This window comes from Phyllobates terribilis, unplaced genomic scaffold (assembly GCF_046119375.1).
Source record: "Phyllobates terribilis strain yellow unplaced genomic scaffold, ASM4611937v1 Scaffold_2__4_contigs__length_985480577, whole genome shotgun sequence".
Taxonomy (NCBI): domain Eukaryota; kingdom Metazoa; phylum Chordata; class Amphibia; order Anura; family Dendrobatidae; genus Phyllobates; species Phyllobates terribilis.
This window is the reverse complement of record NW_027362762.1, coordinates 426,835,392-426,858,544: the sequence shown is the minus strand read 5'-3', so window position 1 is coordinate 426,858,544 and position 23,153 is coordinate 426,835,392. Positions and strand designations below refer to the sequence as shown.

Sequence of the window (23,153 nt, the reverse complement as noted above, 5' to 3'; positions counted from 1 at the left end):
ATGAGATTTCTGAAATCTCAGACTTTGCTGGTACTATAAAACACTGCAGAAATCTGTATAAAAAACGCACCAAAAACGTAACGTGTGAACATACCCTTAGGCAGTGCTGGTAAACCTATGGCATGCATGCCAGAGGGGGCACGCAGAGCCCTCCCTAAAGGCACGCGCGCCATCATCTCAGCACTAGTGCTCCTGGACCTGGACCGGGCCCAGCGGGTGAGTACTCGGAGCCCACAGACGCCAGCCCCTACTTCAGCTAGATGTGAATTCTCGGACACACATCTAGCTGAAGTGTATTGCAGCACACGAACTTGCCAGGCCGTACGCAGCAATACACGCTGCCAGCATCCGGCGTCACCGTACACGCAACTGGGCACATAGCAGTGACGTCATGCGCCCCCTCATTAGGACGCTGAAGTTAGCTGCCAGCTACAGGAGAGGACGCTGCGCGGGAGAAGAAGGAAGGAGTAGGAATGTTTATTATATTTGTTTTTACTATGCGATGAACAGCAGCGCATATACAAGTATGTGGGAGCATATAATAGGATTGGGGGGGTGGCAAATTCATGGGTGGGGCATGTACCAGGATGAAGGGTATGGTCAAGGATGGGAGGGCAGCACATACAAAGATGGGGGGAGCATATACCAGGATGGAGGGAAGCATATTCTGTATATTTGCAGTTCCATACCTCTGCTCCTGTTTGTGGCTGCTTTCGACCCCCCCCCCGCCTGCTCTCCGTAGGAGTTGTTTTTCTAAACTAAAACCTCAGTATAAATGGCTATGTTGGCACTATGCGATAAATAAGTGGGTTTTGGGTTGCAGTTTGGGAACTCGGGCTCTAAAACGTTCGCCATCACTGCCCTAAGGTATTCCATTCCTATCTTCGTATGATAGCACAAAGTCCCTGAATCTTATCTACATGCAAGCATGGAAGAAGAAGCATACATCTGTGTGAGTGGTGGAGGATATGCTGCTAACTAGATAATCTATTCAAATAGATAATCTTCAACACGTCATAATGTGAACACAACCATATCTTATGCTATGTAAGCATGAGCACATACCTGCCATACTCCAACAAAAGCATTCACAATTAAAATCATAATAATAACTATAGGTTCCACAAATGCAGTTGTAGTTTCTTCTCCTTCTTCAAACCATGCCAGTATCTGAAAGAAAGGACGCAGGAAAAAAGGTATTAATATTGGACAAGTCACATGTACATTGGTAAATCTGTAGAAGGAACAGAAGTCAGACAGCTACACAAACTATACCAATAATATGATATATTAAAGAAGCACTCCCAGCAAAAAATGTTTTCCTCTTCATAGATTGCAGTCATCATATTACATAGCACTGTCTACTTACAATTGCTCATTCTACCCAGTTAATTTTTTTTCTCTTTTCACTGCTCAATGTAGAAACAAGAAGTCTCTTTTCCCTTCATGAGTCATTAGTCCAAAAGTCCCTGGCAGGGGAAAGAGCAGCAGCCGGGTTACCCATTGAAGAGGAGGATGACTTGTGCAGAAAAAAAGTGACTTCTTGTTTCTACATCCAGCAGAGAAAAGAGAATAATTAACTGAGTAGAAAGGCAAAATGAGCAATTTTAAGTACACAGAGCTATATAATGAAATTACTACATTATATTAAGAGGATACAAACTTTGATGGGTATGCTTCGTTAAGTACATGTATTAAACAGTTGTGAAGGAACAGCTTATCTTAATCAGCCAGACGTCTAGATTTGTTAAGCCAAGAGAAAACACAATAGTGTATGTTGACTTGTGAATGTATGTATGCGTTTCTGTGGCTGGTCAAGAAGGACATACTATTATGTGTATAAACCTGAATGGGGACTTCTTTTGGTTTGGAAACAAAAATGTTTGTTAATATGCTAATTGCATATTGTACTAAAGCCAGCTATATGTTGATTTAAAGAGCCCCCTGCTATACCCACTATGTAAATTGATTAAATGCACAAACAATGAGACCTGTGCCCTGTGGAATAATATCATCCCTAATCCTTGACCTGTGGATGTGTACTTGAAAGGACAACTGTAACTATTTAAGGGACATATGCCTCTGTAGCAGAGTGAATTGAAAGAGACTCAAAGATCAGACAGACTCTTCAGGACATGAGCTTTGTAGCATGGCTTTATTCAGAGAAACACAGATTTGGATTCTACACGATTCCGGCCTAAGGGCACACGGCCCTGACTGGAAGGATACTGATCTCCTCCATTTACCATCAGAGAACCCAAGGATACATTTGGGGAGACAAGGTTGAGACTATGAAATCACCTGGCCCCATGGATATGTTGTTTGGGGTTGCCAGGTGGGATTCTCCGGTCACCTGGAACCCATGGAAACATTCAGAGAAGCCAGATTGGGACAAGCCGGTCATCTGGCCCCATGGAAACTCTCGGAGAGGCCAGGGTGGGACCCTCAGGTCTCCTGTCCATCGAGGTAAAAGGCCAAGCTTCCAAAGCTTGCAGCTACCTCCTGTGGGGGCCCGCCAAAAGCGGGGAGGCCACTGGTTCAGGTAGTTGGCCCTGGAAGTCCCAAAGTCGCAGTTATTCTATTCCCGGCGGGCCAGCGGAAGGGCGAGACTGTGTAATTTTGAACCATCTTGGGTATTTGCTGGGACTGTTCTATGTGTTTATTGTCCGTTTGGTGGTTCAATAAAGTATTTACCCTCACCCTGTGTTGTCTGAGTAGGATTACGCCCACAGAAGACCCCGGGTCTACACAGTGCTATATAATGCGATGACTGCAATATATTAAAGAGGATAAAAACTTTGATGGGTATGCTTCCTTAAAGGGGTTTTCCCACGAACAAAAGTTCATTTTAATCAATAGATCTTTGAATAATAAGTTCCACAGTTTAATGTATTTAAATAAAGTGTTCCTGTGCGGAGATAATCTTATAAATGTGCCCTTGCTGTGTACTGTGTAATGGCTGTGTCTGACTGTGTACAGAACATGGTCTGATCATACCACATCTCTTGGGCAGGGGGAAAAAGCAAAAGAGTATACAGACATTACAGCAGAGGATTGCAGCTGTTTCTTTCTTTGAAGTAAAACATTGTTTTTGTGACGTAAAACATTTCCCTGCCTGTTTTTTAAACAATCAGCTGTGATCCAGTGCTGTAATAGTTGTACAGGGTGGGCCATTTATATGAATACACCTAAATTAAATGGGAATGGTTGGTGATATCAACTTCCTGTTTGTGGCACATTAGTATATGGGAGGGGGAAAACTTTTCCAGATGGGTGGTGATCATGGCGGCCATTTTGAAAACGGCAATTTTGGATCCAACTTTATTTTTTTGAATGGGAAGAGGGTCATGTGACACATCAAACTTATTGAGAATTTCATAAGAAAAACAATGTGCTTGGTTTTAACGTAACTTTATTCTTTCATGAGTTTTTTACAAGTTTATGGCCACTTATAAAATGTGTTCAAAGTGCTGCCCATTGTGTTGGATTGTCAATGCAACCCTCTTCTCCCACTCTTTCTCCCGTGCCCAGGAGATGTGGTATGATCAGACACAGCCATTACACAGGGGAACATTTATAAAATCTCAGCACAAACATTTTATTTAAACACATCCAATTGTGGAACTTATTATTATTCCTAGATCTGTTGATTAAAATCAACTTTCGTTTGTGGGAAAACCCCTTTAAGTACATGTATTAACAGTATTCATTCAAATGAAGCTAAACATTGATATGACTGACAAGTATGATTATTACATTTGTGAATGTATATGAGGATTATTCTAGTGTCCTTTGTCCAATTTGATTTTGAAAGTTATATGCCAAAATTGTATTTAGAGTCTCAGCCTAACCTAATGTTAGGAGCATTTCCACCAGTGATAACATAGTCTGACATATACATTAAACATATTCACAGAGTTTAAAAGTGTCCTCTTGGCATGGATTCAAGCAGTATTCAATGGCACAGTTTCAAATGGGAGTCAATTGGCAAGACTGTACAGACTATAACCAGGTTACCAAAGACACCGAGTCGTGAGGGGGCTCAATGTGACCATCTCCAATTTCATGCATCCACCCAGAATACTATACAGCAATATTGGCATACATTTTGCTGTGGGTTTTTTTTTTTTCTCAAAATGAATTTATTTTATACCAAAAAGAGACCGCTGTATGTCACAAAGTTTGAAATCCAATTTGTTAAAAATCTTGATGCTCTACTTGGTTTTTTTGCATTCCATTACTTATAACCATAGATATTTTTTTCCCAACATAGCTGTATGGGGACCTATTTTCTGCAAAACACGTAGCATATTTTTAGATGTCATTTATATAGAAACACACACTTACATTATATTAAGTACGAGTTACATCCAAAAAAAATGCAATAGTTCAATTTTTATTATGAACATATTCAATCAATCACTTGAAATAATGTATTGTGCAGGTTGCTACAAGGATGTCATGTCTATTGTTATGGTTTTTAAAATTATGAATTTTACCTTTCGCCTTTTTTTTATTTTTATCTTCCTATAATCTACTACTGGCATAAACAAATTAATCTGTGTGTACCAGTACATTACGCCTGTGAAGAAGAAAAATATTGAGGTTTCTAAGCAGATAAAATCCTAAAACAGCTAGCAGGGCAATCTATACATCTCATGTTTGTGTTTCTTTTGCTCACAGAGCAGGTTCTCAGTTTTATACCTGGAAAAGACCAGGTACAGGAAGAGGTTAAATATGTAGTGGCATGCCAAAGCACTGTCAAAATAGAGTAAGTGAATGTTCTCCAACATCTTGTGTAGAAGAATTTACACAGGACAGGAAATGCAAAAAGGTGCATGATCTCCTTATCCAGATGAACCGGCATTTGCCCACTCAGCATAATCAGTAATCTGATTATGCCAAGTGTGTACGGTAAATGCCACTCCAATGCCCTGTTGATCACTGGGAGTCCCAGCAGCAGAGCATTCTGTGATTATCTTATCTAACAAAAAAGTTGTCCAAAGCGGACAACTCCTTTAAAAATAAATAAATTCTTCTACCATTATGCACATTTGGAATATTAGCTGAACAAAATAAGTTCTGTTTTATCAATACTGAAATGAAACCTACATTGCATTCATTAGTAATCCCCTGTTGGAAATATTTAAGGTATTTTTACTTGAAAATGATTAGATTATATATCCATTTCTTTTAAAGTGATAGGAGTCTCAAGTTTTACTTAAAAGGGAACCTGTCACCAGAAAAAACGCTATTAACCTGTAGATATGGAGTTAATCTGCAGGTTAATAGCATTATTAACTTGCCTGCCACCCACACTTAGCTGAACACTGCGGGGAGAAAATTAACTTTATTACCCGGAAGAGTTCGGGTTTCAGTTACTGGGGTGGTGCCGCCACGGGTTCAGTCACCAGAGGCTGTAACCACACCTCTGCCCTGACTGACACTGGCTCTGCATTGGGGCTGCCGCCCCCATAACTGAAACCAGAACGCTGGCGGGGGGGGGGGGAATAAAGTTATTTTCTCTCCAGTGTTCGGATACGTGTGGGCGCCGGGCAGGCTAATAACGCTTTAACCTGCAGATTAATAGCGTTTTTTTTTTTTCCTGGAGATAGGTTCCCTTTAATACTATAAACATCTGAGAAACTTACATATCACTTTAAAAAATATAAAATTAAGAGTATAAAGGATTTCCCACTTTATAAACTGTCTCACGCCCTTCATGCTCCGTATTATTGAGGCTCCTAAAAGGTCAGCCCCATGTTAATCATAAAGCCATGATATATTTCAGCGAGAGACATTTTACAAGAAGGGAATATCCCTTTAAAACGATTTCCCCTTAACAAATTAAAGAGGAAAATAATTTTACTAGCAAAATAGAAGTTACAATTGCAGCCACGTCCAAAGACATCTGGTTTTTTTTTATTAATTATTATCATCGGTTACATTTGAGTGGGTGGGTTCCTGGGCCATCCAAAAATCCACCAAATTACTTAATTCTGTATTTCAGCAAGTGGATGCAAAATCATAGATTCTATAAGTAGTTGTAAAACATACTGAATTTTATAGGAAGATAGGTGGGCAAGAACGTCTCAAATATTTAAATGACTCACATCATCCAAAGAAACCAATTTCTTTTCTACTTCTAAAGCCTGCACAGTCCTAGAGATCATGGCTCGTGCTGACAATAAGCAGTACTTTGGGAACAGAGAACAGAAGCTTGGTCTAGACTGCGTAGGATGTTTGGGAATCTGCATTTAATTTACAAAAACTCAAATGATTTCAGAGGGCAGAGCCAAACAATCCACATAATAGATCAAAGGTCTGCAGATACTGTAGTAACAGGAACAAATCAAACCGATAAATCAGGATTTCCAGGCTGTGACAAATGGAGAGATTAGGGCCAGACATGCAACAGTAATGGACTGTTATTTTATGCACATACAATAATAATGTCCAGGCTCGGATTGGCCACGGAGGGACAGGGGAATCCACCAGAGAGGATGAGTACATGAATGAAGCTGGTGCCAATGCCATTTTCAGCTGGATGTGCTTCCTTGGATGTCTGGCCAGTGCAATGATGTGACTTGCTTGTGCCAGACGACAGAGGAAGAAGGAGCTGTTTGTCGTGGGACTGGAGACATGTGACTTGAATAGGGTTTTTAATGGCCAAGTAAAGAGCACCACAAAAGGGGACCATTATAATGAATGGTATCCACAGAAGGAGACAATTATAATCAATGGGGGCCCATAGAGGGGGACAGTATACTGAATGGGGGCCACAGAGGATAGTATACTGAATGAAGACACCGTGGAGGACATTATACCGAATGGGGGGTCACAATAGGGACATTATACTGTGGCTCAGTGGTTAGCACTGTTGCTTAGGGTACTCCAGTTTACGCCCACACTCCAAAAAGGCACAGCGACAGGGAATTTAGATTGCGACCCCAGTGCGGACATTGATAATGTCTGTAAAGTGCTGTGGAATATAATGATAATACATAAGTGAGTTAAATAAATCATATATGGATGCCACAGAAGAGGACATTATATCAAATGGGGTCTAGGGAGGAGGACATTTCACTGTATGGGATCTGCAATGGGACATGATTATTTTATGAGGCCACAAAGGGGGATTTTATTAATATACAATGCCATAAAGGGGAACTTTAACAATGTCCCCCATAGTGGCCACCTACAGCAACAATGCTCACGTTGTGGCCTCATACATTATCATCAATTTTTGGGAGAAACAATTTAGGCCGTTCCAACTGTATGGAGGAATAAAAGGTGGATTCTATTACTGTTTGGGGACAGGAAAAGGTGTATTTATTATTCTATGGGTGTCATTAGCAAGAGGACATAACTGCTGTATTTGAGCACAAAGACACATGTTACTATTGTACTGGGGCACAAATAAGACTTGTACTATTGTATGCATTACTACTGTATGGAAGTCAGATATTTCTACTATGAGGGGGTCCCAAAGGCGACACCACTACTGTAATACATTTTATTTTTGCAGATACTGTTCCTGCAGGGGGAACAAAATCACATTCTTACTGTGCAAAGCACAAAGGTTGCACTAGAGAGTTTTTCTACTTCATCTGGTGCAGTAGAAGTGGCAGAAAGAATGATGAGCTTGCTATATAAAACGATCAGCCATAGATGTGTGTATTACATTTTGCAGAGGAGAGACCTGGTTGGAAGAAGTCATCGTAGTATGTGCCGGATAAAGGAAAGACGAAAATGAATTACTTCAACTGGAGAGGTCACTGGACTGTACACTTACATTATAGACTTTCTACAGAGATCCTGTGTATAACTATCACTAGTGATAATATTAGTAATGTGGTTTTGTTAATGATCAGTATGGTATTATTCATCACTATGTGGTGGTAATATGTGGACTGGTCAGTCGGGTGGTATTTATCCCTTGTATGTGGTGTTATTATAACGGTCTTGATATAGTGGGTTTTGTTCAGTAGATCAGTATAGTGGATCGTGTTCTGAATGGAGATAACTTGCTTTCTCTGCTGTCAATAAGAAGACTATTCTTTATTTACATTTGAGATTAAATACTTGAAAGTTTACCCCTCCCTGTCCAGTGACATATTTCACAGTGGCAGAAATGCACATAAAGGGGTTTTCAGGTGAAAACAAGTGATCACCTATTCATCGGATAGGTGATAGCTTTTCCATCGGTGGGGATCTGACTGCTGGGACTTGCATCAGCAGAATGGGGAGCTTTTTATCCCCATTAGAGCAAGTGGCATGTTAGTCTTCAATTCCATTCATTCCCTATGTAGCTGGCAAGCACTGCGCTTGGGCTTTTTCCTTTTACCAGCCACATTAGAAAATGATTGTTGAGCATCCGACCTGCCGTGCAAATAGCGCTCCGTCCTTCAAGAGTCTCGCCGTGTGGCTAAGCAGTACTGTACAGTCACATATGGGGTATTTCCACGTTCAGCAGAAATTGTGTGACAAATTTTTGGTGCCATTTTTACCCATTTTCCTGTGTGAAAATGTAAAATTTTGGGGACAAAAATTTTTTGGGGTGGTAAAACGTAATCATTGCTTCTTCACTGCCCAATGGTATAAAATTCTGTGACCCACCCGTTGTGTTAATATGAACACTGCACACCTAGATAAATTCATTGAGAGGTATAGTTTGTAAAATGGGTTCACTTATGGGGAAGGGGGGTTCTGCTGTTCTGGCACCTCAGGGGCTCTTCCAGTGCGACATGGCACGCGCAAACAATAACAGTAAAATCTGCACTAAATTATGGCGCTCCTTCCCTTCTGAGATTTGGACTGTGCTTCAAAAGTAGTTCCCAATTACATGTAGGGTATTGGCAGACTCAAGAGAAATTGCACAAACAACTGAGAGGTCCATTTCTCCTATTAGCCCTTATAAAAATAAAGTTTTGAGACTAAAACATTTTAGTTGTAAAAATTTAATTATTCTTTCTTCACCGCCCAACAATATAAATTTCTGTAAGGCACATGTGGTGTTAACATGCTCACTGCATCCCTAGATGAATTCATTGAGAGCTGTAGTTTGTAATATGACATCACTTATGGGGGTTTCTGCTGTTCTGGCAACTCAGGGGCTCTGCCAATGTGACATGGCACCCTCAAAATTCCAGGCACATCTGAAATCTAATATGGCGCTTTTTCCCTTCTGAGCTTTGCACTGTGCCTCAAAAGTAGTTTTCGACCACATATGGGGTATCTGTGTACTCAGGAGAAATTGTAAAACACATTGTACGGTCCATTTTGATCCTTTTACCCTTGTGAAAATGAAAAATTTTGGGCTAAACCAACATTTTTTGTGATAAAATTTTTTTAAATTTGCACTGTTCAACGTTATAAGCTACTGTGAAGCACCTGGGGGTTCAAGGTGCTCATCACACATTTAGATACATTCCTTAAGTGATCTAGTTTCCAAAATTGGGTCACTTGTGGGAAGTTTCCACTGTCTAGGCACATCAGGGGCAAATTTTGAGTTTGAAAAATCAAAATGAGTATTTTGGAGTTTTGGTGTCAGTACTTTTAGTAGAGGGGGAATTTGTGGGGTCATCATTATGTGTGTGACTGTGGGTGAATCATATGTGTGGGGGCATCTGTTGATCAAGATAGATCTATACTTACTGAATATACTTCAGGGCGAATAACAGAAGCAGTATGATTTACTGTTCTTTTCTTTCTTTTTATCTTTTTTTTTTATATAAATAGCACTACATTATATTGTTTTGACTAGTAAGAATACAAATTTCAGTAAGCCCTATTGTGACAAGTATTAGCAGAAGCAGCTAGTCAGCATACTTAAAAAGGTTATGCGGGACTTAGATCTTGGCCCCATACACAAAAATAACAGGCAGATAGTTGCTAATTACTTGTCTGTTCTGCCCGATGCAGATCTCTGCCGGCTCAGGGCGGTCATGGACGATTTTGCGGCTCCTACTGACATCACGTTGACAGAACAAGGTCTTCTCTTCTGCTTTGCTCTGCAGGCAGGGCGTCTCTGTGGAGGTCATGCTGATTGACAGCTGGCTCCCCACTACCTAACTGCGGGGAGCAGGCTGTCAATCAGCCTGACATATACAGTAAAGCGCCCTTGACAGAGCAGACCATAAGAGAAATTGCTGCTCTGTTATCTAGAGGTGAAATGAAGTAGGGGGGAAGTACAGGCCGAGCTGGCAGAAACTAACCCATGCAGAACAGGCACATAGTTAGCAACTACCTGCCTCTTAATTATTAGCAACATATAAAAAAACAGAAGTCTTAGATGATATTGAACCAAGTTGAGTTATGACAATTAATATACAATAATTTTACAAATATATTCATCCACAAACAAGATACAGTAGCTCTAATATATAATATTTTAATCAGCAATATTGTAGAACACTTGTAATAAAAAGTCTATAAAGTGTCACAATAATGGCTTATAAAAAGCAGTAAATTATATTGTTTGATTAGCTACTGCTCATAGAGATACTATAGGGCTTATTGTAACAATGTAACATGTATCCATAGTAGTAGCTAGCCAACATACCTAATTTTGCTCAATTTTAACCCTTTAATGACATGACATACTGAGTATGTCACATGCTAGCTCCCCGACTTTGATGTGGGTTCACAAACAGAGCCCACATCTTTGGCGGCAGATGATTACTGTAATAATCAACCATCAACTGCCTCAACAGCCATGGGTGGAGTGGAGCCCGCAACTGTCAATCTGTGACAGTGGCATTTACAGCACGCTGTCAATGGGAGCGCGCCATTCAATGCACCCATCAGCACTCCAGTTGGCCAGAGGTCTGCTAAACACTTCTGTGCCCATCATGATGGTACTCCTGTGAAAGTGAGCCCGTGGTTGGTGTTCATAGGAGACTGATTTTTGTTATGTGTGTTGTTGTGTATAATATAAGTGAACGGATGATCACACGTTCACGTCCCCTTAGGAGACTAAAATACAGTGAAAAGTAAAAAAAAAAAAGAAAAAAAAAGTTTAAAGATATGAAGAAAAAAAAAAAAAAATACATTTGATATTGTTGCACATGTAAAAGTCAGATCTATCAATGTATAAAATAAATGAATCCGATCGGTAAACGGCATAGCAAAATCAAAACACCTAAATTCCATTTTTTATTTATTTTATTTTTTTTGGCCACTGCAAACAGCACAAAAAAAAATATATAAATCAGAAGTGATCAAAACATTGTATCTTCTCCAAAACGATGTCAATGAAAACATCGGCTTGGGGAGTAAAAACAAGCCCTTTCACAGCTCCATATCCCGAAAATTGAAAAAGTTACCGCTGTAGGAAAAGATCATCACAATCAAAAAATTTTTTTTATTTTTAAACACTTCTGAAATTTTTTTTTTGGACTAATTAACTAAAACAAAAAAACAGTAAAATGACGTACGACATCTCGTAAAAAAAAATTCTCACTTGGAGAATCATATTGCCAGGTCATTTTTACTGTAAAATGAATGCTGCAATTTAAAAAAAAAAAAAAAAAAAACACAAAGAACAATTTGCTATTTTGCCACACTTGGATTTTTTCCCCCCGCTTTCCAATCTATAATATAACCAGGGATGCGTGTTTCTGTCCGAAGCCTCAATAGACTGCACATGCGTGACGTGCAGTCTGGCTCCAGAGAGAAGCACACATCCAGCCGTTACAGGTAAGAGGAGTGTATGGCGCCGGAGATCGCGGTATGCGTAGACACTGAACACATACCGCGATCTCCGGTGCCATACTTGCATACTTACCTGACCGGGAGGAGCGTTGCCACGGCGCCTCTCTTCGCTAGAGACCGGGGGCGGAGTGAAGGCGTCGGACCAGCGCGTGCGCATAGCGCTATCCGGCGCCATTTTACTGAAGACACATTTACAGTGTGTCTTCAGCAAAATGGCGCCGGACAGCGCGGTGCTCCGGCGCCGCACTCCTCCCCCGGCCTCCGGCAGAAGAGGACACAGCAGCGCGGGAGCACAGAGAAGAAAGGTGAGTATAACGGTTTATTTTTTTCGTATGTGTGTACAGTGTGAAAGGGGTGAGGGGACCATGCATATATCAGGATTGGGGGGTGAGGGGTACCACGCATACCAGGATTGGGGGGTGAGGGGTGCCACGCATACCAGGATTGGGGGGTGAGGGGTGCCACGCATACCAGGATTGGGGATGAGGGGTGCCACGCATACCAGGATTGGGGATGAGGGGTGCCACGCATACCAGGATTGGGGATGAGGGGTGCCACGCATACCAGGATTGGGGATGAGGGATGGGGTGCCATGCATACAAGGATGAGGGATACCATACACACCAGGATAGGGATAGGGTACCATGCATACCAGGATGAGGGATACCATACACACCAGGATTGGGGGTGAGGGGTGCCACGCATACCGGGATTGGGGGTGAGGGGTGCCACGCATACCAGGATTGGATGGTGGGGACAGGATGCGGGCAGCACAAATACAAGGAGGGGGGCAGCACATACCAGCATGGGAGACCATATACCAGTAAAAATGCTCACCACCCGGGCGTAGAACGGGTTCAATAGCTAGTACATCATATGAGAAAATGGACATGTCATTCAAAAGTACAACTCGTCCCGCAAAAAACAAGCCCTCACACGGCTAGGTCGATGGAAAAATTAAAAATAAAAAAATAAATAAATAAAAAGTTATAGCTCTTGGAATAAGGAGAGGAAACAACGAAAAGAAAAAAAAAAAAAAACACCTCGTTCTTAGAGTTAAGAGATAAAATAAATATAAAATAGCAATTATATTAAAATTGAGCAGAATTAATTTCAGTTTATTGGTTCTGCTCTCCAAAACAGTTAGTTTCTCACGCAGCCCCTTGGAAAAATTAATTACCCACCCCTGGCATAGGTGAACAGTTAAAAATAAAAACTTGGTAGTACCCTATAAACTCCTTATAGTTTTATATTACACATAAATATGTAAAAGTAGTCATTGTCTATGTACATGTATAATGTGGTTTGATCGTCACCATAGAAACATAAAGCATGTTGTAAGGATTACCTTTTGTGGCTCTAGATCCTACTGCACCTGCCAAAAGGAAAATGCTTATTTTCCTACTCCCATATTGACCTTTGGGGTGGATTCAATATCTACACCTATAAATGCACACAAGAGAATGTCTAGGCTAGGCAGATGGTAAATGTTGAAGCAGACATGTGGCGCTCAGTATTGAAGTCACCGCTAGACCTTATCAGATTGCTCCTCTATACACAGTGTATTGGAGGAGTTCATGTCAATTGTGCAGTATAGATCCTGTGTAATATAACTGTACAATATGTCTTCAATCACACTGCGCAGGAGTTTTATATTTACACTGATGAACATGGAATACATAAAAGATAGCAACATCTTCCAGTACCCAAGAATTGCAGAGTAGAATATGCACCATTATAAAAAATTAAATGCTCGGCTTCCCATTTTTTTCCTCTAATCTTTTCTATTTTATCCAAAGAGGAAAAGTCGTGTTTATGTAAAAGAATACCCCTATTAAAAGGATTGTCCCCAGCATTAAGTTATCACCTCCACACACTTAGCGATCCCAAGAAAGGGGGCTCTTGAACCCTGGAATATGGCTCTACATAGCCCCATCTTAAATGGTGTGGAGGTTTGCATGCTCGTACACTGCTCCATTCATTCTACGTGATGAGTAAGCCTAGTACCACAGCAGCATTTATTTTTATTTTACCAATAGAATGGTGCTTCATCTAATCTAAGGTCCCTGACCTTAGTCTTATACATGCCTGCCGCAGTCTTCATTTTCTATCGCTACCACTCCAGTCAGTCTCCAGCAGTGTGTGACCAGCCCCATCACTCCAGTATTTGATGGAGGGAGCCGGAGGTCACTTTTCAATGCAAGTCTATGAAAGCCTCATTCTGGCGCCAATAGATTTGCATTGAGAGCTTGTTAATATGAATTACGGATATTCATTTTATTATTAGTTCTGTGTTCTGTACCATACACTGCATAAGATTGCATTAGCCATCGTGCTAGGGTTTCTAGATGACATGCGCTATTTGTGTATTTTTAGTTCAGTGCCATATGCAGAAGAACAGGTGCTATATGATTGGCCTATATAATCCCATGTTAGGGACAGGGGGCGTGTTTCTAGCCATTTCACAGGACACTGGACGAGAATCTGTGTGTGAAGAAAACAGCTGCCGATGTAGGCCCAAGGAGACACGTCCTTTACCCGGACACATGGTGTCATCCTGACACACGTGCTGGACACAGACAGACGCAATCTACCATTCAGGATTCCAGGAAAAGATGGGCGAATCTTAACTATTAAGCTAATTATGGACAAATGGACAATCACTCTAACTATATATCTATTTTATGTAACTTCTGCAATCATTCTTTTTAATGGACAATCCAAGAATAAACCGATACATTTTTTTATAAGAATATCGTGATATTGATACTTTGATCGATCACATCTGATAAGAAGTCCTCGATTAAAAAAATACTTATTTCCGTATATTTTTTCTCAGAGCTTGTGACCGTTACTTTTGACTTCAGGCCAGTCAGAAGTTGCGGTCACTAGATGACACCGCGAGGCCACTAAAGAAGGTGAAGATTGTGGCAGGTAAGTATAAAAGTAGGGTCAAGGACCTTTGATTAGTAGCACCCCTCCAGCACTTGCATTATTGAACCCTAATTTCACACTGTGACCCGATTCATCAAGGCCAACTTTGTTCCTGCGAGTCTTGAGGAGGAGTGCTAGTGTCAAGGGCTCCCGTTTCATTAAGAGGCGTACGCTTCTCAATGATTCAAGCCCATCGGACAATTGATGTGAACCTCTGTGGGCGCCTCACCACAAATCCTACACCAGTCCCTGCTGGAGTAGGATGTATGGCATAGCAATTCATGAATTTGACGAGAGGCGGTCACAATGCCCCCGCCCTAACCAAGACCCGCCAACTTTGTCTGAGCTGGGTGAAAATGGCACAATAACACCACAAGTCCCAAAATGTTAGCGACTTTTCAAAGCCTTTTATGCCTGAAGTCTGGTGTTAAAGCTTTGATTAATTGGGCCCGCCCAGTATCGCTGTGCTGCTCCAGCCTTAGAGTAGTTGCTTAATTGCTTTTGTTCGGCCTTGATTTTGTGCATTTACAGCATACAGCAGCCCAGGGTATGTTTGAAGCATAAAAGCATTTTAGTCACATGAGTGATCACAGGCAATTTCAGTTCTTTAAATATAGTAGTCTTCTTTGTACATGTTTTACTGTGGAAACACCTGCTGACAAAAAAACAAGATTTTGATAAATCTAGGCAGATGTTACTATATTCTATATCAGTCCAGGTGCATGTACATATGGCATGGAGTACATGGAGTGTTCTAATTTGTTAATAACCTTCACATTACTTTAAAATATATTTCTGTTGCCATCTAGTAAAGTTTCTCCAAGTGATTGGTGTATTATTGGGGTTCTAATTGTATATCGTACTGACCGGTCATGAATAGGAATGTATGAGACTATACCTGCAAAATCTACAGTGAAGTAGTAATTCAGGGATCTATGTACTGCTGCTGTAATACACTATTGATCCCGAGGGAAATTACAGTATCGTATATGGCAGTTATTGCATTTGTGCCCTGGCGGACAGTCGTTCCACAGTAGCACAGGGTTAAAGGAGTGGTGCTTGGGAAACCTGCAAGAGTCAAGGGCTGGTTTATCTTTGCGTCCAGTTCATTGTCCCCCCCCCCCCCGGTCCCTCAGCTGTGTAGAGAGTTGCCCCACAGCCCCTTTCAACTGAAGAAAGCAGACTGCAGTTCCTTGCTCAGCTGGGACAGCGCTGTGGGTCATATTTTCTCCTGATTGGTGGGGGCTCCAGAGATCGAGCCTCCACTGATCGTAGTAATCTTTTGACATATCATAGTTTTATTTTACAAAATGCGATTAACCCCTTTAAAAAGGGGCTGTCAGAGACTTTTATATTGATGACACTATTCCATTGATGGAGCTGTGCTGTGGAGCTCCACAACTGATCACAACCTTCGCAGCCGCTGCCGGGAACAGCTGATCAACGGGGGTGCCAGGCATTGCAACCCCAAAAATCAGATATTGATGATCACATGCTGGGTTTCATAGAAGCTCCGAAATGACAGGAACAGAGGTTTTCATGCTGTCATGCTGTTAAAGTTGTTATCAAAGTTTGACAGCAGCATTTACCAGGTTAAAGATCGTGGGCAGAGATCCGGCTGTGTGCTAGAGCCATTATCTCCCAGGTTTGGGGTGGGCGCACATTGTGACCCCACTCCATACACCTGCTAACAACTTGTACCAGACATATACGGCGGATGTCAGTAAGGGGTTAAATATACCTCTAGCTTGAGCTGATATTCGGATACATGGCACTCCAGGATACCATCAGTTAATGATTAATAAGCAAATTATGGGTAAAAATAAAAATTGTTCATCAACCACACGTGTTCCCCCAACATGTTTCACAGACTTATTGGCATCCTCAGGAGATGGGACATATTGTGAATTCACTTTTTAGAAATATTTTGTTATAGAATTTCTATGTTGTTGTTTTGGCTTATTTTGTTACATATCCACAGCACTAAGTAAAAGTTATGAAATATGTCTTTGCTACCCAGAAACTGCCAACAAACCCTTGTCACTCATGAGGTGTCACTACTGTTTAGGACTTTCAATGTATAGGGCTGTGAGTATGCATTGTGGATTAGCAGTGACAGATAGAAATATGTAATATATTGCTGCTACTAAGAGAAATATTTTCTAAGTGTAATGTTTCCAACAATAATTAAGTGTGCATTAAAATGGAGGAAAATTCCAGTATTCACTTTTTTTTTTTTTTTTTTTTTTATTTATTTTTTATTTTACTCACTTATATAGCGCCATTAATTCCACAGCGCTTTACAGACATTATCGGCGCTGTCCCCATTGGGGCTCACAATCTAAATTCCCTATCAGTACGTCTTTGAAGTTTGGGAGGAAACCGGAGAACCCAAAGGAAACCGGAGAACCCGAAGGAAACCGGAGAACCCGAAGGAAACCGGAGAACCCGAAGGAAACCCATACAAACACGAGGAGAACATACAAACTCCTTGCAGATGTTGTCCTTGATGGGATTTGAACCCAGGACCCCAGTGCTGCAAGGCTGCAGTGCTAACCACTGAGCCACCGTGCTGCTCACTACATTCAAAGAAACCATTGGGAAGAGGGGCTGGGCACTGTGCAATGATAGTTACATAGCCATGTGTCCATCCCCCAAAATAACCTGTTTCAAAACAAAATATCAGTCATTGCAAATTATCACTTTCAATTCCACTTTTCATTAGAAAATGTCCTTTTTTTTATTTTTATTTATTTATTTTTTTAAAGCTGACAATGTATACGCCATTAATAAAGTTAACCATTTACATTTATTATCCAAATATTTAGTACAGTTGTCAGAATAAAACCCTGCATGAAAAATCAAGAAGTCTTACGCAAATCGACGCTGATATCACCAGAGATTTGCACAAAAAAGATACCTTTAAGCTCCAGTGATTCGACATTTAAAATAATGGCTCACCCCAGCAAATCCCCATTCTTACTGGTCTGACCAATATGAATCACAATTCCACCTCTTTTCATCTACTTCAATAGGAGGATAGAGGAATAAAATGTTCTCTGACTAACACTATTAGTGTTTGTGAAAAAAAATAAGTTATGTTTGTATCTAATGTTAATGACATTTTGGATTTTTCCATATGGTCTGAGTAAAGGAAAACAGAAAGAACAATGTAAAGCCTTGACTATATAAAAAAAACACATCAATAGCAAACTGTACATGTCTTTATTTTTGGAGCCATAACCTTGCTCATCCCCTTGGAGTATACATCAATCTGCATAACTCTGACTCACACGCTGTTAACAGCAGGAAAAAAAAAATCTCACTCCCACACAAAGTTCTAGAAAACTTACACAGTAGGAATGATCTTTTTAAAGTAAAATTTAAGATTTTTTTTACTAATTGCTATTCTGTCACCTACATACTGTCCTTTGGGAGCCTCTTTACAGCTATAGTACAGACTTGAGCTAGAAAATATTTGCCTGCATATCTAGGATTTTACTTTGATCACATTATAAATTGCTACATTGGTGACTGTACAAGACTAATCATAATTGACAAGAATGGTTTTGTATCTCAAATTAATAGCCGTGCTGTAGATCGGGACCTTTTTGTGCGATTTGACAAACTATTTAAAATAGCAAACACTTTTTATTTAGCTGTTTAAATGTATTCTATAATATTGCTTATAACCAACACAATAACAAACAATATTACCATAAAAACAATAGAGAATTGAATTTTTTTGTATTTTAACTTACAAAAGATACAAATGCAGCTAGGAGAAGGATGCGAACTAAAAGATCTTCAAACTGCTCCACCACCAGTTCCCAAAGCGATTTTCCTGGAAAGCAAAACATAATTGATCCGTTAAAGCCACAAAAGAAACTCTGTATCATGATGAAGAATACAAACTTAAATCGAAAAAATATTAATCGTAACACATTCTCACTTTGTCTGGTTACTCAAACAAAACTAAATTCTGCTTTCCAGCTGTAAAAGTGCACACAAATTTCACTTTGTAAATGATGAACAAGAAAACTGGATTAAAATGTATTGTTCCTTCATAAAAATCAGCTATAAACCCAGACTAAAGTTGATACAATACATAAAAGTTGCACTTCAACAAGGCCATTTCTACATTCTCCTGGGACTCAAGTTTTCACTAGAGGGGACTGACAATGACTTATCTTCACTGTATTTTAAACGGGGAAAGTGACAGTGAGAGAAAAAGTAAGGGGCCTAACTAGCATTCAGCCGACAGCCATGTCATGGATACTTAACTCTCTACATTTACCACTAAGTTGATACAACTGCAGAGTAAGGCATACATATTCATAACTGTTACACTATATAGGGTTAAATCCTGCTGACCGGTTCACTTTAAATACATAAACTAAAGGCATGGCTATAGTGGCGCTGTAATGCCAATTTAATATGATACATTATGTGAAGGGATCTTTACTTTCAGTTTGGAGATAATGATATGCTCGTGCTTCGGGGTGGGACTGTGGGTGGCGCTCTATCTGGTGCTCTGCTTACATATTTATCAGTATGCTCTTATGACGGGTCACTGATCGTTCACTGACCGGCCTCCTATTTTACCTAGCCCCGCACTACTAGATGCATTACGTAAAATAGGAGGCCGGTCAGTGAAGGCACAGTGAGCTGTCACAAGAGCATACAGATGAATATAGATAGATAGATAGATAACACAAGAACAACAGGGTGGATTTCATCAACTAGGGTATCACATTAATCAGTGTAATGGTGCCCTCCTGACAATGTATGTAGTTTACTGAGCACAATCCTGCCGACAGGTGCACTTTAAATACAAATTTGGTTTTGGCTTAAAAATCTGCATTGAAAAACTTGATAAAAACCAGCACTTACCTTCTTCAGCTGGTAACTCTGTTAATCACCCAGTCCAACAAGAAAATCAAGAAGGATCAGATTCATGGAAGGAAAGAAAAAAAAATTGTGAGTTGGAGCGTAAATGATCTAAACAAATTTATTAAATAACCACTTGACCTTTAAAAAAAAAAAAAAATGTATAACACCTATGCCTCTTAAACAGTCATTGTCACCTAGCTATCCAGCATCCTGAATTTTAACTGAGTTTGGGGGGTAAATGTTCATTCATGCCATTATGAATTTATAATGCAGTTAGACTGGCAAATAGTTTAAGCTGGAAACTAAATCCAAAGCTCTGTATACTATCACTAGATATATGGGTCCACAAATTGTTTCCCTTTGTCAATCATGAAGAAACATTTACTCCTTTCCATAAATACAGCAAATAAAAGAAGCATTAATCATTAAAAAGGGTTGTCGCCCACTAGTCTTCTACCTTCTTTTCTGGCTTGGATTGAATGTCACTGATGCAGCCAATAGCTGCTGACAAGCTGCAGTGGTCCAACAATGTTCACAGTCGAGAAGCAAAGAGACGAGCTAGAATCACGGGCATCCGTCAGGATCTGTTAATTTTAACATTTTTAATCATTATGGGCCAATTTTTAAAGGAAAACATAGCAACCAACTGCTTTAAACCCTATCTCCCCCAGGCAATTTTTCTGTTTTGTTTTTTTTGTTCGTTTGTTTTTCTTCCAGGAGCCACAACTTATATTTTCCTGTCCACATACCCTCATATGGCTATGTGCACATAATCCGGATTTGAGGCAGAAATTTCGTGAGCAGGAAAAACGCAGCGCATTTTTTGTACAACAATGAATGCTTTTTGGAGCTAAATAAAGTTATGTGGTGGGACATTGCTTAAACCCTTGGATTACTGTCAGAACTGGGGTGAGTATATTGGTTAATTTAAATGATTAAAGAATGGGTCTGTTGTATTTCAAATAAAGTGTTTGCTCTGTGTCTGTTTTATTTAACGCTTTACTTTAATTAGGTTTGGTCATGAAAAGGACTGATTGACAACTTGTCATCACCAAACAAAAGAGCTAGGTGTCAGCGAGTCCCATTCACCCAATCTTCATTAGCATTTCTATTCACGTAATTTATGTGGCAGCTGTGAGCTGCTATTCTTAATCTGGGAAGGTGCCATTTGCAAACATGGTTTTGTTAGCCACTACGTCCCCACGAACAGCAACAAGCAGCGTTTTGGACATAGCGCATTTTTGTTGCGTACAAAACGCTGTGTTCTAATGCCGCACTTTTCTTGTCGGTACATGTGAATCCACCGCATATAATGACACTTCAAAATCGGTCAAAATCTGTAGCGGAGACTAGCGTGTCCGTCACAGAAATTGACATGCTGCAGGTGAGTTTGGGTATGTGGCCATGGTCAGGAGCCGCTGCAGGTTTGACGCTGCGTGTTTATACAGCGTCAAACCCGCAGCGTCCAGATGTTACAGCATAGTGGATGGGATCTCTAGAAATCCAATGTCCACTATGCGTGCATTAGAGGCTGCGAATCACCCATAGACACTGACATGCGCCATGCCTTTCAGGACCGCAGCATGTCAAATTCTCTTGCGGAGTCGCTAGTCTCCGCAACAGAAATTTGACCACTAAAAAGTATTGAATGCGGTAAATTTGCATGGTTCAGTGAACACATGTGGATTTACCGGCGTTCAATAGAATTGACGCATATTTTTTGCTGCGTCCAAAATGTTTCAAAGCGCTGCTACGTCCGGATCGTGGGCACAGAGCCCAAATAAAAAAAAAAAATAAAATAAAAAAAAATGGCATGGGCTCACGTGTCATTTTTATAATCAGCAGAGGGAAAGCCGACCGCTTTGGGCTGATATTAGTAGGTGATCTCACTGCTGTAGAAGACAGCAATGTATATGGGCAGGAGTGCAAAAATCACGCCTAACAGTATACATTGCTGCAGGAGGTCACTGGGGTTCATCAGCTGAAGATAAGCTGATGAGCCGCGGTGAGCTAACCACCGTCAGAGCATTCTTGAGAAAGCTCACATGTGACATCACCGTGGGTACAATCAGCTAATTGCTCATATCACCGCAGGTCCTGGCAGTACAGTACACTGCTGGGAGCGAGCGCGCTCCTGCAGTGTACCGCCGGGAGGAGAGGATCGACCGCTGGGGACCAGGACGACACCAGGGGGCGCTGGACAAGAGAGTATAAAAGGTTTGCTTGTTTTGTTTGTTTTTTACTACCACAGGCACACGGGCTGGGGAGACCAGACTACTGCTCCTCCCAGCCACGCTGCACTCGCTGTTATCAGCAGGAGCGGCGGTCGGATGAGAGGAGTTGTAGTCCTCCTCTCCCGAACCGGGTACCACTCACAGCGCGCTTCTGGCGCGAATTCGCGCCCATTGACTTTAATTGAAAAGCAGCAAATCCACAGGTACGGGTTTGCTGCAGTTCAATGCAAGTCAATGGGCGCAAATTCGCAGCAGAAATGCCCAAACAATGGCCATGCTGCTTTTTTTTCCGCAATGGTAATCTTAAAACAGAAATTTCCACATCACGTGCACAGCACATCAGGATTACCATTGCTATAGCTGGCAGATATATTAGCAAGTGTTTTTCGCAGCCTTTCCAGGGAGGGAAAAACGCATAAAAAAAAAAGCTTCATGTGCACATAGCCTGAGGGCTTGTTTTTTTGTGGGAGGAGTTGTACTTTTAAATGGCATAATTAATTTCATCATGTGATGCACTGGAAAGCAGGAAAAAAAAAAATTCCAAGTGCTTTGAAATTGCAAACAAAAAGTGCAATTCCACAATTTTTTTTATTTTGTTTTTTATTTACCATGTTCAGTATGGGAAAGCTGACCTGGCAATAGGATTCTCCAGGTCAGTACGATTACGCAGATACCAAATATATATATTAGTTTTGTTTGTTTTGTCTAAGTGGTGAAAAAAAAATTGCTTTTGTTGCGAATTTCCAAGACACGTAACGTTTTCATTTTTGGGAGGGGATATGGGGCTGTGTGACTGCTTATTTTTTACGCCTTTAGCCAACGTTTGTCTGGTCCCATAGATCTTAACAGCTCATTTACATATTAAGAAAAATTATTTCTCTGGAGTAAGAAATCAAATCACAGATATCAAGATCTCATTTTATGCATTCTATTACCTGCATGCCCACAGACGGATTAGGAGGGTTGATCCTACTGACAGGTTTCCTCTAAACACTAACATAACTGATACAACACAAATACCAGCTGTATACAAACACTTGTTTCCCCATATACCCATTATAGTTTCCAGAGCTTGCTGTATTTTTTAAACTCCAAAATAAAATGTATTTTAATGCAATTTGCTGTATTAGCTGCAATTTTGCAGGAACTTATTAATTTACTTCACTGGGGAAAATCCCAATAGCATTTCTTACTTACCATACTGCATCACAAAGCAATTTACTATAGAAGCCATTCTAGTAATATTTCCTAGAAATATTAATTGTAAAACTACACAATAAATATATCAGCTCCAATTTTTGGCATTATAACAATAAGAAATAGAAGCAGATATGTCCTATTTGTTTTACTGATCTCAACATGAAATAGAAGAAGTTC

General features: G+C 40.5%; 1 protein-coding gene across 1 annotated transcript in view; it reads right to left on the bottom strand.

Moving 5' to 3' along the window:
- The window catches only part of ATP2A3 (ATPase sarcoplasmic/endoplasmic reticulum Ca2+ transporting 3), a 221,326-nt gene that overhangs the window by 132,024 nt on the left and 66,149 nt on the right, over positions 1-23,153 (bottom strand). The window contains exons 2-4 of the mRNA XM_073665195.1: positions 19,543-19,560; positions 18,411-18,493; positions 1,066-1,170 (exon numbers count right to left, since the gene is read on the bottom strand). Coding sequence (XP_073521296.1) covers positions 1,066-1,170; positions 18,411-18,493; positions 19,543-19,560 — 206 coding nt within the window. The remainder of the gene's footprint in view (positions 1-1,065; positions 1,171-18,410; positions 18,494-19,542; positions 19,561-23,153) is intronic.